The sequence below is a fragment of the Clytia hemisphaerica genome, unplaced genomic scaffold, assembly GCF_902728285.1.
Source record: "Clytia hemisphaerica strain Z4C2 unplaced genomic scaffold, Clytia hemisphaerica genome assembly, whole genome shotgun sequence".
In the NCBI taxonomy this organism is placed as follows: Eukaryota; Metazoa; Cnidaria; class Hydrozoa; order Leptothecata; family Clytiidae; genus Clytia; species Clytia hemisphaerica.
Window position 1 is genome coordinate 87230 of NW_027104493.1, and position 16006 is coordinate 103235.

Consider the following 16006-nt stretch of genomic DNA (forward strand, 5'->3'; position numbering starts at 1 on the left):
AATTCAAACTTTTTGTACACGCCTTTTTTTATAAGAACACGAGGCTGAAGATTGGTCAAAACCTAAGAACAATTTAAGAACAATCTTAAGCCTGAGATTTCTGAAATCACTTAGAAATACTTTCAAAGTACTGATTTAAGCAGATTTTAAACCCATTTTAAGTTTTTAAGTAAACCAAGCGAATTAAGAATATTGTAAGAACATTTCGTCGTCTACATGACTTAAGGTTCAATCTCAAAATAAGTGTCTTGGAAAATTGAAAATCTTGCAATTTTGTTTTGCCTTTGAGATTGACCTTTTTATGAAAACATGAAAGAAGGCAATCTCAAACTCAAAGATGACCACCACAGTAAAACTTTAAATTTTGTAAGGTACTTATTTTGAGATTTAACCTTTAGTCATGTGAACGACGATTTAAACCTGAAAATTTAAAAAATTTAAGAACAGCCCAGCTTAAGGTAAAATATACTGGTTCTTGGGCGTTGTCCTCCCTCTTGTTAGTGATCTCTTGCAGTGGTTGGTTGACCAGCTGGCACGCAACGTTTATTTAACGTTCACAACGTCCATATAACGTTAGATGAACGTTGAAACAACGTTGTGTGCAAGCTGGGTGACAATGATGCAATTTTTGTTTGTGTTATCATTTTGTTGCTTGTTAAAGTGTTTGTTTATTTCAATAACAACAACCCTGAAAAGCGTAATTTTTGGTTTGAATACTGATTTTTGTTTTGTTGGTATTTTGTGCTAAATATGTCATCTATGATTTCGTTGAAAGTGGAAATTTTTATTTGGCTGTGAGAAGAAACTCCACGATCAAATTTGATTCAAGTTTCTTGAAGTTCGTCTTCCCTTGTAAGTCTTCAGTGTAGTTCTCTTGCCAGCTGGCACACAACGTTGTTTCAACGTTTATTTAACGTTCACAACGTCCATATAATGTTGAAACAACGTTGTGTGCCAGCTGGGTTGCAGTTCTCTAACTTAAGAAGTTAACTAGAAGAACCAACAATTTCTCACAAAAAATACTTACTAGCAGGCGCGATAGATACTCGTGTTATTGTTAATCAGATAATATCGGATTAGATTAGATTGGATCGGATTAGTTCGGATTTTTTCGGGTATTAGGTCAACAATGATAAGTTTTCTGAAACAGACTCGTGGATATAGAGCATTCCAATGGTTGTAAAGACATTGTAATCATTTATAATTAGACCCCTTGCATATCTGCTGACGTGTGCAGAATTCTCTGATGACTTTAGATGTGGCAGAGAGCCTGTAATAGGGACCGCGAAAGACGGGGGTAAAATGGTTGGAATCGACCAAAATGTTGTTTTTAGGTTTTAGACCACCTATAACCATGGGATAAGTTTTAGAAGCATTCTTATCATTAAATAAATGTCCTGTAAAAGTTTGGTGGCCATAACTTTATTTTTTATGAAAATATGAGCAATTTTGTAAAATTTTGAATGGCAGACGACCTACCAACAGAAAATTGGATTTAGACAGGTGAGCGCGTCCTCAAACCCCCATGATGTTATACATTTTTGGAACTGGAAGAGATCAGCGCTGTTTGTTTTTTTTGTCTCATTGACCCAATCAAATCCTACAAAAAAATTATTCAGTTTTTTCTGGGAAAAGCCACTTTTGAGGGCTTTAGCTGTCCTCCCCGGCATTAAGACAAAGATAATATGAAATTTCAACCTTTTTTACATATTCTTTGTTAATAAAAATTAACATTTTCAACCGCGCTCTGCTGTCTTTTTTGGCTCAAAGTTTATTGGTATTCGAGAAATTTCTACAGAATTGTCGAGCGCGTGTTTGTTTACAATTCGAAAGTTCAAAGTCCACGGAGAGTGACAATCTGCCAGCTCTCCGGCATACAGGATATTTTCGATTCATTCGTACGGCAAACGAGAATTTTGAAAAAAAAAATTGATAAAAAATTAAAACTTTGTCTTGAGAACCTTCGTGCCAAGTTTCAATGTTATAGCATTAATAGAAGTAAAGTTATTGCGAAAAATGTATTTTTCGACATAACCCCCGGATTTTCACTTTTAAACCTATTTAACCATGATTTTTACAAAAATCCTCGAAAATCGTTCCAAAAAAAGGGTCATTTTCAGGAGATAGAAAATTTCATATCTCGAGAACGGCTTGGCCGATTTTGATGAATGACCCCTCATTTTTTTTCTTTTTTGATGCTCTTTCCAATGAGCATGGTTTCAATGCGCTAAAAACAATTTGAAAAAATCATTGCGGTCCCTACCTGTAAGCTCAAGGATAAAAAGAATAGAGTTGAAATTCGCTAGGGATAAGAAGGACATTAATTTTGTAACTCAAAAATAAAAATGTTGAAGCTTGGTTATTTCATCAACAAATGTTATACTTTCCTTATTACGAGTTTCCGTATTCCCGTTTCTTCCGGGAGAAAATCCTTCCATTTTCCTTTTACTTTACAAACCGGAATTTGTTTTTGCTCATGATTTCGTCAAAAGCTTTCATAACTTGTAAAGATTTTAGCTTTATTTAACAACTTTTTGAAGTGGGCGTAAAGAGAGACTGTCATTTTTCGCATATCAAGCTATTTCAAGAATTTTGACGTTTCTAAACATACGACTATGTTTTTAGATTTATGATAAATTCTCGCAGACATATTTTACAAGGAAAATCATTTGATATTACAATGTCACTTTGAAATTTCACATTTTGAACTAACACTCTTTAGAAGAAATTGACAGCCTCCTAAAATTTCCGAAAATACCAGCCGCCTACCAATTTAAAAAAAGGTTTAAATGTAACTTTTCTCTACCTTCTTTCTACAAGCTGAGGGTCAGGTGTTATGAATTTAATTGCAAATATATTCATATCGGAAGATATCGCAGATAAACCCTTTAAAACTTACGGAAACCGGCAGAAAGTAACATAACAAATGAAGGTTAAAACGGAACGAGATCATCCTCCGGCTACCGTTTAGATTTCCTTCCGATTTACTCGAAGAAAACTTTTTTGTGTTTTATAATATTTTGTTAATGTTAAAAAACTGTTTGAATTATAAATTGACTGTCTAAATTCATCGAGAACTCTGCATCTATTTCTTTTAACTTCTTAACACCCCCTTCTCATAAACCCACTGGTACCCCTTCCCACTCGAAAAATTGGCCAAAATATCGTTTTTGGCTCGAAAACAACGGAATTCAAATCCCCAGCCATCAAAAACAGGAATGCCTATGTCCATCGACTCTTGGTCCGTTACTTTTACCCCCATACTGGCTGAAAAAATCTTAGCGGGTTTATGAGAAGGGGGTGTCTCTCAGAACCATCCACCAGTATTTTCCTTTAATACATACCTTATCGCAAAGAGTGATAGGCTTCAGCGTCTCAAACTAGGGATACGTGGTTCGTATCCCCGCTCCTTCCAATGTTCTGTTCAGTTCATAGATAGCCGAGCCGGTTGGCCGTGGACCCCATAAAAACAATCGAAAGACTGTCTAAAAGTCCTAGATTACTGGGCTATCCACGTAAAATATCGGTCCCTGCATTCGACTCTTGTTAATTCGAATTGCTTGTCAGTCAGTCTTTTTTTTTGGTTTTTACTTTTTCTCTTTCGCATACATGACAAGGATCAAGGTGATGATGGCATTAACGACAGTCTTAAGTACAGACAAAAAATTATTTTATATATCTTTTTGTCTTTATGAATTTTACTGCCATTCGTCTTTTATTAAGCCTCCAAATACATATGTCTCGACTTGTGTGAAAAAAAATGCTACTTTTTGATGCTTCGATTTAGTGTATCAGTTTAATTTCATTAATTATAGTTATAGATACGTAAGAAGAGAAGTGGTCTCGTAAGTGCGTATTAGCGTGATCGTAATTTTTTTGGTTGCGAGATTATGTCATTCAAGCGCAGAAGCGCATGATTGAAAAAAGTTATGGCTGTGTCAAGGTTAGATTAGACTGACGGGATTATTGGCTTAATTGCGATCATTGATTAGCACTTATAAAAATCAATTTTTAGTTTTTACTTTATGAGCAACCAAATAAGTTAAATAGTGAGCTACCCGAATGTTGGGGGCGGAGCACCATTCACTCCCTTCGACTCCTAGCCGAATTTATGTTCAGTGTAATTTGGGGAATCAAGGCAGAGTTAATTATCAACCTGACTGATTTTTCATCAAACGATTATTAAAAGGACTGGGACCTAAACCATGAAATTCTCTATTAAGGAGGTTTGGAATTCTCGGCTACGGTTCTAACTTTGCACTGAACTTGTTAGTGATGGATTATTTGAGATGTTGATTTTTAAGGAAGTTTAATCATTTCAGCCTCTCTTAGTTCGTTTCTTGGTTTATTGGGGTTAATGTCTCGTGTTGTTAGAAGTCAAGAGGGTACCCTAGTATCCAGTAAGTAACCCAGGGATTATAGTACTCAGTAAAGGCCGGTATCCACTTTCGCGCGACACGGGCGAAATGGGCGAAAGTTTTACTTTTTTCCATCCGTAACGTCAATTTCGACCAATGGAATTGCTTCATTTTTCAACCGACCAATGACCTTACAAAAACGTCAAAAAGTTTTCGCTCATGTCGCGCAAAAGTGGAGACCGGCCTTAAGTATCCCAGGGACCCTAGTACCCAGTAAGTAATCCAGGGACCCTAGTACCCAGTAAGTAACCCAGTGACCCTAGTACCCAGTAAGTAACCCAGTGACCCTAATACCCAGTAAGTAACCCAGTGACCCTAGTACCCAGTAAGTAACCCAGGGACCCTAGTACCCAGTAAGTAACCCAGGGACAACATCATAATTGGAGATATCAACCATGATGATTCAACAGGAATAAGTATAAAGTTGAGAAACGAATTTCAACTTATGTATTATTTTTTTCGTTTGGACATTCATATAAGACATGATTATAAGCTTGCCCATGATCTCTGATTAAGCGACTTAAAGTCTTTTTGTCTCGAATTATATACTTCTGCTATCAAGGAAAAAAAAGAGCTCATTTCAATGTTTAGTTGTAAGAACTTTCTACTGTTTTAAGTATCGCGTTTAATTTTGGTTAGTGCAGTGGCAATAGTTTGGTTTTTAAATGATATCTTGAAAAAAGCTATCGCTGGTTCAATCTGACCGATAAAATTTGTTTTCCTTATCTGTTTGATTTCTGTCTGTGTGTCAGTTTGTTATATAATTTGGTGTAATCTTGACACTACAAATTGCCATTCAATTTAATCCGAGAATAATTTCCAGCGATCTAAGAAGGGTTTTTTTCTCCATTTTTCCAGGGGGTAAAATACGGATTTTAGGTCGTCCATCCTCACTTTAACTTATGAAAAAAAAAGTTTTAAGGTTTTTTGTTTCAAATTTTGCCATTTTTTAGGGGTTATCCGCACATTTCCAAGGATTTTTTTAGACTTATATGGATATGTAAACAACTTGATCAGTATTTCAGTTAATAAATTTAATGAAAAATATGTTTCAAAAAATATACAATACAATAAATTTTGACAGTTTGTAAGATGTGGAATTTAAGAACATTCTTCGATGTTCTTATAAATAGATCAATGACGTAATGTATTCTTTTCTTATAACAGATACACACAAGGAACAAAAGAACAAAAAGAAAGAAAGAAAAAAAAGAAAGCGTTGACCTAAAACTACACTTTTATGAATGAGCAAGCTTCAATGAAAAACAGAATGCAGGATACACAGCAAACAACAGGTCAGTTCACACTTTTTCCGCTTTCTTTCCGCTTTCTTGGGTGTCCGGATCAGTTGTCCTTTTGGTACATCCATGCTACTTCTCACTCCATTCAATGTGTTGAAAATAGATCATAAAAATTCAACCTTTTTGCTAATAACACAGCTGGCACAATACGTTTTTCCAACGTTTATCTAATTCACAACGTCCATATAACGTTAGATAAACGTTGAAACAACGTTGTGTGCCAACTGGGAACTAAAGTAAAAGCATAGAATTTTGTCACTTGTTGAGCGACGATGAAGTTTTTGAGGATTTTAAATTGAGGATTTGAAATTATTTTTCTTTCATTTTCACAGAACTTCTCAGTATACCAACAACCGATTTCCATCGCCGCTTATCACAAGACAAACCCGTCATAACACCGACAACACAACAATACCATTGTCATGAAAACAACGTTGTGACGCCGACATTTACGTCACCCGGTTGTACGTGTCGCAAGTTATTAAGTCGTCAACCTCACATTCAACGGCATTGTGGTTGCAAAGAACAGAAAAATACTAATAAAACTCCATCGTATCTTGATACTTCAGACTATATACAATACTGTAATAATTTGACACCGGCTGGGAAAACCTACCCTCAATTATGTTTAGAACCACATTTTAACAACAACAGTCGCAAAAATAGTGCTCAATCTGCCATTATGCTTACGGACGGCACCGAACCTAAAGTTATGGAACTAAATAATAACCATGATAATTTAACAGAACAAAATGGCGGCCATGAAAGACACAATGGTAGTCATAGTGATATCCAAGTGGATGAGATTGACTTAGAGGAGACTTTTTACCCTGAGAAAGTGTTTTGGTGTTTGGAACGTAAGTCCAAATTCAGACATTGGGCCATTCGCATGACACTATCACCGTATCTTTTTCTTTTTGTTATTGTGGAGATAATTATGCGGGTTTTGCATTATGGAGGTAATGAAGCTAAAGTGTTTTATTAACCAGTAGACAGTGACGAAAAGAGCAAATCAAAAATGTCCGCTTTTTACACAAGGTATGTATGTATTCTGAGTTTTAACTTGCGCGGTATTTGGCAACACTTTTGAATGCTAAAGTCTTGATTCTTTTTCAGATGTTCTATTTTCGGACACTTAAAATGTCCGACAAGTTTTATGTAAAGTTGCTTATCATTTCTAGCTCGTCATATTCGTCGATACAGTTTGGAATTTCATCAAATTTTGCTCAACCTATGTTCGATTAATCGGGGAATCATAAATGTTTCTTTACAGACAAGGTCAAGATAAGTAGCGAATGTTTGAGAGATTTTTGTTGGTCCGCTTTATTGGCACCAAAAAGCGTCCTCAGTGGCTTTACAGGGTCGTTTCAGTTCTCTCATTTGCCATGAATAAGTTTTAATGTTAATAGGTTAATTTAACATCTAAAGTGTGGACGGCTCAACACGACTTCAAAAGAAGCGCTTAAAGCCCAACAAAAGATTAAAGAAGAAGCGCCATACTAAGTCTATACTTGGAGTCCCCTTTGTTCTGTCTTGAGACGTTGAGCGGTCTTATGATCAATGGTGTGAAGTTCTAAATACTGATTAAGCTTCATGATATGTATAGACAGGAGGCCAGTCTCTTTTTGATATATCTTTCCGGCATTTTGACTCGTAACAAACCAACAAGCAGGAATTTCTCTACTCATATTCACACACACTTGCATACACACAAGAGAGAATATTTTCTTTGAGACGCTTTATTATATCATGAACAAGTCGTGAATAAGCTTATCGAATCATTTCTTGTGACAACTTACAAAAGTATATTTTGAGATGAAACTTCTTTGACTCAAGCATTCTTGGTAACATGTCATTAAACGTTCTCTTAAACCGATTTCGTTATCATACAAGGAATGACACTTCTATTCAAAAAAGCTATAAGAATCAATGATGTCTTCGCATATTTTGATCTTTAAATGGGCTATCCCAGTCTGTACCCCCTATGTTGAGGAGGTATCCAGGGCAGGGTGGTCAGTAAAACGAAGTCAAAAATCCAGGGTGGTTGAAAAAAATCCAAAGGGGTCCTGAAAAGTTGGAAAAAAATCCAGGGGGTCATCTTTTTAAAAAAAACTTCCTCAACATTGGGGTACAAATTCCAAGATCGTTCCGCAGTTTTGGTCCACCTTACAGGTACAGCGGAATCTCTTTGACTCGAACCTCTACTTATAACTCGAATTATGTCTTCTTAACTTGAACAATTTTTATGGTCCCTTCATTTAAAAATGCCTTAGAAACCTTACTCTATAACTCGAATAAATTTGTGCCCTCCAAGACTGGAGACTTCTATGTATAAATCGTAGCAGGTTGAGTCTGAAGACCTTAAAGGGATAATCAGATGGTCTGAGATATTTTGCCTGCAGATAGCTTCTAGGATTTTAGGAAAAACCTCTAAATTTTTCGGTGTACTTATTTTCTTAACCCAAGTTATGCCAATTTGAAATCTCGAAAAATGGGACTTTTCAGGGACTTTTCACACTTTTTTCTATTGTTTTCAAGCAAAGGTTCAAAATTTCAAAGTGGCATAACTTGAGTTAAGAAAATAAGTACACCGAAAAATTTAGAGGTTTTTCCTAAAATCCTAGAAGCTATCTGCAGGCAAAATATCTCAGACCATCTGATTATCCCTTTAAGAATAGAGTTCAGTCAAACATGATGATAGGAACATTTTTGACGTTCCAATGAACAAGAAAGTTCTGCTGCCCCAGCTGGTGCACAACATTGTTTCGACGTTTATCTAATGTTCACAGCGTTCACATAACGTTGCCACATAAGCTTATTAAATGAACGTTGAAACAACGTTGTGTGTCAGCTAGGAACGTCAGTTCGTTCTATTCTTAGCCCATGCTAATTTACGATCATTTGGACCTTTTTCTACAATTTCCTGCAATTCTCAAAGTGGTCCCAGCTGGCACACAACGTTGTTTCAACATCCTCATAACGTTATATGGACGTTGTGAACGTTAGATAAACGTTGAAAGAACGTTTTGTGCCAGCTGGGGGTAATATTCAAGTGTTCTTATACAGTTCTTATTTTGTATATGGTTTGAATTTGAAAACCTCAAAGGAGACAGCGAAAACATAAACAGAAAACTCAGACCATGATATGGTACTTGTAACCTTACCAAACATTCAAATTATGCATATTGTAAAATCGTAGCAATGTTTACATATTTTTATTGTAGTAACCCCGGAAAGCCGAACTCTATGGCCCGGAAAACGAAAATACAACGTTTACTATGTAAGCATTCCACGAATCAAAACAATTAACCGTTAAAGCGGAAAACCTTCACCTACATAGCATGGTCACTTTTTGTGATATTATAAACTGCTATTAAGATATTACACAAAGCATGACATAATCACGTTATATATACAGTTGATTCTCTCTAATTCGATCTTTTAAGGCACAAAATTTTTCTTCGAATTAGAAAAATGTTCGAATTACTGAGAGCATTTTAGACCACTTTCCAGCTGAGGGGACCAATATTTTAGTCCGAATAATAGGAGTTCGAATTAGAGAGAATTAACGGTACCATAATAGCGCGTTTAGCTTGAAAGCTTACAAAATATCCGCACGGCGGTAGATTCTTACTATCTTCAGTTCTTTGTACAAAAAGAGTCTAGGCTCGACTTATTCCTAGGACTTTTATCTGATTATCATTTGATTTTACAAGATGTTAGCTTCCTTTACTCTTTCCATAAGACTTTATTTCGTAGAGAATTTTTGCTCATTTTAGCTCTCTGTGTCCTTCCACTTTTATTACCGAGTTTATGAATCAGCACTTTCACCTTCCTTGATTTTTGCGGGTCAGAAGTGCGGGTTATTCCAAATCAGTCACTCTACCCTCGCTATTATCGTTTGACTCAAAACATACAGAGATGCTTAATTTAACATTGCATTTTTTTGGCTTTATTGCTCAAAAGTCCAGCCTTCACTCCAGATCAGGAAGATTGTGGAAAATAGTTTATAACTGGAAAATAAACAAACAGGGATGAGTCATGATAGAGATTCGAGTTATAGAGGTTCGATCCCTGAAACTTAAAAGATGTCGGTGCATGACGCACTCGGATTTTATTTTCCTCGTAATGAAGACAGGCTCGGATACAGACGGAGGCTATAACCAATGGAGGAGAGTGCACTTTATTATCGTATTACCTTATATGGAAACTAATCACTCTCCATTAATAAGATAGCCTACCTCCTGTATCCGACCCTGGAAGATTATTTTTCAATATTACGACGAATTGAAATGGTGTGATTATGTGTATGTGACCTTTAACGTGAGAAAACATTTTTTTTCGATAGGCGTGACTAGCGGAGATAATCAGTGTCTGAGTATAGGTAATTGTCATCAGGCTTTTCTGGAATGATTATGATATATAAATAACAAGAGTGAGCGATGAAGAATGACTAGCTTCTTGTCTAAAGTGATATAAATACGACTCTTAATTATGTGTATTTTGATTGATTACTCTGTTTAGTTATATCCACTGACCTTTATATATCCCTGGACCAAGCTATATCCACCATCTTTGATCGAAGTTTTTTTGAATTGGTACCCGTAAAGAAGCCATTGCAGTGTTAAAAATTAACCTCTTACGGCGCTACATCATCAAAGGTCTTCGAGGGAAAGCATATCGATGCATTTACACCGCTATTGAGTAGTGCCGCCATTAGGGTACCACTTTTCAATAAACTCCGATCAATTTTTTCGGGTCAAATATTTCTGGGGCGTTCCTGCCGCCACCCACATAACACCAGACGAAGAAAGACAATTTCTTATTAATAAGGTCATTCATGTGTAGCAAAGGTTTCACCTTTATGGTGTGATTTTTATGCGAAAAAATCTTCTTTCCTTTCTGATATTGATTGATGAATAAGCTGACAATTGAAAATTCCATTCCATTTTAATGGAATGTTTTGAAAGGCTTTTTTCTTGGTTGATTGACATTGATCCCATCAATGATCATTTTTAAGGATGTTATTTTGACCATTTTATCGTATCGTTATTGTATGCAATGATATTCTATGATTGATAACAACGAATTATAAGCCCGAACTGCTAGAAGCGAATCTCTAACCTTTCTCATGCAAGAAAAAGTGAAGCCTTAGAATATGCGCCGTATTTTTGAATTATTTAAGATTGAATATAGTGTTTTTGAAATTTAGCGGAAGATTTTACTTTCAATCTGGAATTAGTATAAAAACCATTCGGGCCGCTCAAGGCTGCGCAGCTTAGGTAGGATTTAGCGGCTTCAAATTCTAGGAGATTCGCTTCTAGCCTTTCGAGCTTCTATTTCATTGAATGATAAATCATTTTAAGGCTTTACAGACTCTTAAATGGCCAATTTCTTAAGAAAATGGACAAAAATACTCACAAAATGGTGAATATAAGAACATGTTAAGAACATTTATGGGCTTAAAAGTCAAAAAGTTAAGAACATCCGAAGGCTTCAGAAATTTTGGATGTTCTTATAAGAAAACGTGTACTAAAATGCCCTTTCTCGCATCTTTTATTTTGAGTGTTTTTGAGAGAAATCCCCTTACTTTCTGTGAGGGCATTTCTCCTCTCTGTCCCAGAGTTTTTGAAACTACTTCGTTAGTTAGTTTTAACGTTGACGTTATGTAAACAAATGTCTCTAAAACAGGATGTTTTCTTTACATGTTTAAAATCATTTAGCTAATTGTTTTCTCAATTAACTTTTAATGACGCCACCCGGAATGAAATTTCTTAATAGATTGAATCAGTTGAAATCAATTACAGTTATCCCACAGGTGTTTTAAATGTGAGGTATTTTCGGTAAAATCCGAAAAACATTGTGGTTATGAGTTGAAACGAAATTTTAAAATTTTGTTTTAAATCAACATTACACGCTTTTTTTTTTATAAGAATGGTGTAAATCCATTTCATCTTGGATATTCTTAACTTTTTGGGAAAATCATCCTAAAATATTCATACAGCATTCTTAGGTTAGGGTCCTAATTCAGAGTAGATTTAACATTTAGTACATACGTCTCAAAATTCCATGATGGTGATATTCTTACCATATTCTAAATTTTTTGGCCATTTTCATCATGGACATTCTTATAAAGTGTATTCTTATTAAAAAAAAGCGTGTAATGGCAAATTCTTGCCCGACATTTTGCGGGTCTGTATATCAAGTTCAGGTTGATGTAGCCCGTGACAACTCCTGACTTTGTTGATGGACACTGATAAGCGATACTGCACTAGAATGCGTGTCGTCAAAAATTTCAGAATTTAAGTCAGAAGTAGACTTTAGTCTAAAATTGTTCTAACAGACAGATAGACAGCCAGACGTACAGACAGCGAAATTTAATAGAAAGTAAATTTTCACTGCGCAAAGACATTCAACAAATATTCCTTAATAAGACTTATCCATCAACAGATATTTCGAACGGATAACCATATTTGTAATCTTAATGAACTGTGTAACCCTGGGCTTGTACGATCCGTATGACGAAGATTGCGAAACTCAACGATGTCAAATCTTGGAAGGATTCGAAACGTTCATTTATGCATATTTCGTCGCTGAGATGGTTATCAAAATTATAGCCTCAGGTTTGCTTGGGAAACAAGGCTATTTGTCGGAAGGCTGGAACAGGCTAGATTGTTTCATCGTAGTGGCAGGGTACGTTCACAGATATCTTATATAAAACACTAGATAGAACTTTTCTTCTCCTATTTGAACCAAAATAATTCGCCATTTTGAATGAAATAGATTAGCTCTATCTAGCGTTTTATTTAAGATATCTGTGGGTTGCGGCTTACTTCATTTTCATTTTAAAGTGAGTGAAATTAAACTTTAAAGCTGAAGAGTGCATGTCCTTCAAGCTTCTTTTCATCGAAATAATCAATCAACTTTTGCGAAAACGGGGTTGTGACTGCAAAAAGCAACTTCCTCGATCTTTTTAAGAGGCTGAGTTTGCAGAGAACTTTGCATAACTAAGTTTAGGTAAACTTTTACATACACAACATTTATTGCCAGTTTATTTTTATCGCAAAGAAAATACTTTCTATAGATGATTTTGCATTTATAGGGGGGGGGCTATATTCATTTCCTTTTTAAATCGTAATCGTTTTCGCGTTTTTTTTTCAGAACATTCGAGTTGATTTATGGCGATGGTGAATTTTTAAGTTCAGTAAGAGCTGTCCGTGTGTTAAGGCCCTTACGTGCTATCAATCGTGTACCAAGTAAGTCACTATTTACATGTTCAATTCCAGTTGTAAACTTACTATACGCTCACTTCTAGCGAGGTATATACCTATTCTTTCCATCTCGTATCTAGGTATCCGTATTTTGGTTACCTTGTTACTGGACACACTTCCCATGTTAGGGAACGTCTTCATTCTGTGCGTTCTCATCCTCATGGTCTTCGCTATTATTGGTGTTCAGTTATGGAATGGTATTTTACGGAACAGGTGCGCTTTAACCATCCCTGATACCATGCCAGTGTCGCTGCAAAATACAACGTAAGTCACTTTTTCGTTTCCGTTATTAGGACTGCTTTACAATGTACAAAGTTCTTTCGTCTCAAAAGGATTTTCACCTCAGTGAAGTGTGTAAAGAGGCTATCTCGCGTCTCAAAATTCAACAAAATTTGAAGAATCTTTCCTAATTTGTCGTTTTATTATTTGTTGTCTGTCGTTCGATTCCCACTGTGATACTACGGTTCACTTGGCAAATGAACACACCTTCGCCCGAATCAACCCATACCATGTGAGGGGAATTAGGTACTACTACTCTGATACAAGAGTGTGGGTGATATACCAGGCATTGTGGTGTGTGGTGTCACTCATCCCGTTCCGCGCACAGAACCAGCGGTGTCTGGACAGCGCTAAGCGTTCCAAATCGAAAGAGAAGGAATTCCTACTTAGCAAGGAGTAGGACCCATTCCTCAGTGGGGAGGGTTCATATCATCATGAGATACAAAAAAACTTTAGCCACACCAACTTTGTCGGCCGGTTTTTTATGATTTCTACCCAAATTCAGGCCTAAGATCTCTTGCCAACTCCATTATCCATAGTAGTTCACGCCCTAACTTTGTCACAATGGGCTTTTCCAGAAAAAATCCGTTTATGGGGGGTGGAGGATATATTATTTTTTTCATGAATTACCCCTGGACATTTTGATTTTTAACCCCATGGACACGGGTTATACCCCTGGACAAACATCAAATCAACCCCGTGGACACAAAAAATTACCCCTGGACATTGGAATTTACCCCCTGGACATTGCAATTTTTTGGTATTTTTTCAATACCCCTGGACAATTCATCCTCCACCCCCCATGAACGGATTTTTTCTGGAAGAGCCCAATGTATTATTAAAGTGCGTATGATAGACTGAAAATTTGAGGTAGAATTGATATTTTTCAATGCCAGAAACGAGACAGAATCTTGGTCCAAATTAACCTTTCTGTAATGTTCACTTCAGTTTTCCTTTAGCCTAACCAACTTTTCAAACAATCAAAAATTGTTTTAAGATCACTTAGTGGCAGAATATTGACCATAGCCTTGTAGCAAATCCTCTTCCAAAGGGTTTTTTAAAGTTATTTTAAGATTCAAGGTGAAATATCGGCTCTATGTTAGTCTTAAGTCCTAGACAGGATATTGACTCTTTTAGTGTTCTTTTGGTTTACATTCAATTTCCTTTGACCGTTTTTTTTTTTGCCTTCAACCCAATGAGAAATATCAATCCCGACCTAGTTAGTTAGTGATTGAAAGGTTTGTTTAGTATCCAGAGAAGATATCACATCTAACCTACAGTTTTGGTCAAAATATATTTGGAATTTTGGCTAATTCCTTGTTTTCAGAAATTTAAAGTTCGGGCGAAAAAGTCGCTTTTGGGCAAATTGATAAATTTACTCGAATATTTCAATTCGGGAGGGGTTTATAGACTTCCAGGCTATATTCTGAGCCTTATTAAACCATTCTTGGAATTTTAGTTCCTCAAATCCTAAGGCCCTAAGCCTCTTAAGTCTAGTGTTAAAACTCCCATCCAATCTAATATAGAGCGCTTCCCAATCGTTTGTGGTTGTAAGATTTCGTGAGAATTTTCCTTTTTTCTCAAATATTTTGACTTTGGTTGTAGTTGCCTATTCCATCTTTTCTTTTTCAGTGAATCTCTGATGAAATATTACATCCCTGATGACAGTGATGAATGGGAAATCATTTGCCCCACAAAAGATACCTCCAGTAATCCGGAACTCCAATGTTTGGGCCGGATACAGGGACTAGAAAGTATGGTTTATAGTATGCCCGGCTGTAATACCACCTACGGACCAAAGTCTAATTTTACGGAACTCGTAGCGAAGAATTTGACACATTGCATTGATTGGAACATGTTTTATTCATCCTGCAAAGACTTTGGGCTGAACCCAAATTTCGATGCCATTTCTTTCGATAATTCAGGAGTGGCGTTTATCGCAATTTTCCAGGTGAGTGGGGTTTTCAGCTTGTTCACAATACGTTGTTTTAACGTTCATCTAACATTATACAGACCTTCAAAGTAAACGTTAATGTCTGCCCAGAGGGTATGCTTTCTTTTCGAATTATTAAATTAGGGCGTTTATTAGAGGGGGCGTTGATTCGGAGGGGCGTCAATGTTTCAAGAAAACTTCTTGCCGAAGTCATTTTTATAATGTGAATGGGAAGTCTTTTTACATAAGTGAAATTATTTTTGTATCGAGTAGTACTCTTTTTATCTATAATCAAAGACAGCTCTCATAGCTTAGTGTCCGGTTTTAAATTCATGATATGCACCACTGCAATGCCTTCACAAAACTATACAACTTTTCTGGTTTTTTTTTTCCACCCAATACGTCATTTTTTCTATTGTTTAAGTGACGTATTGGGTGGAAAATTATAAAAGTTTTCAGAAGACTCTCCAGTGGTGCATATCATGAAAATCTCTCTTTGTCTTTGCGAACAGGCGATGACATTGGAAGGATGGGTAGACATCATGTATTATTTACAGGATGCTTACTCTTCTTGGGTTTGGATTTATTTCGTTGCTTTGATTGTGGTAAGTTCAACTTTGTCTCCGTGTATTCCAGGCTTTATTTAAGTTACTGATGATGGACGCCGGAGAAAATAAACTTTTTAACCTCCTCCCCGTGTATTCCAGGCTTTATTTACGTTACTGAGTATGGACGCCAGAGAATATTAACTTCTTAACCTCGTCTCTGTGTATTCCAGGCGTTACTTCCGTTACTGAGAATATT

The 16006-nt window shown here is 36.2% G+C and overlaps 1 protein-coding gene across 3 annotated transcripts in view; it reads left to right on the top strand.

The window, feature by feature from the left end:
- LOC136821603 (voltage-dependent T-type calcium channel subunit alpha-1H-like) overlaps positions 1-16006 on the top strand; it is a 97576-nt gene that overhangs the window by 53291 nt on the left and 28279 nt on the right. For all 3 annotated transcript variants that reach the window (XM_067077821.1, XM_067077822.1, XM_067077823.1), the window contains 7 exons: positions 5586-5713; positions 6052-6622; positions 12170-12412; positions 12881-12975; positions 13071-13254; positions 14902-15220; positions 15715-15807. In XM_067077821.1, coding sequence (XP_066933922.1) covers positions 5659-5713; positions 6052-6622; positions 12170-12412; positions 12881-12975; positions 13071-13254; positions 14902-15220; positions 15715-15807 — 1560 coding nt within the window. In that variant the 5' untranslated portion in view covers positions 5586-5658. The remainder of the gene's footprint in view (positions 1-5585; positions 5714-6051; positions 6623-12169; positions 12413-12880; positions 12976-13070; positions 13255-14901; positions 15221-15714; positions 15808-16006) is intronic.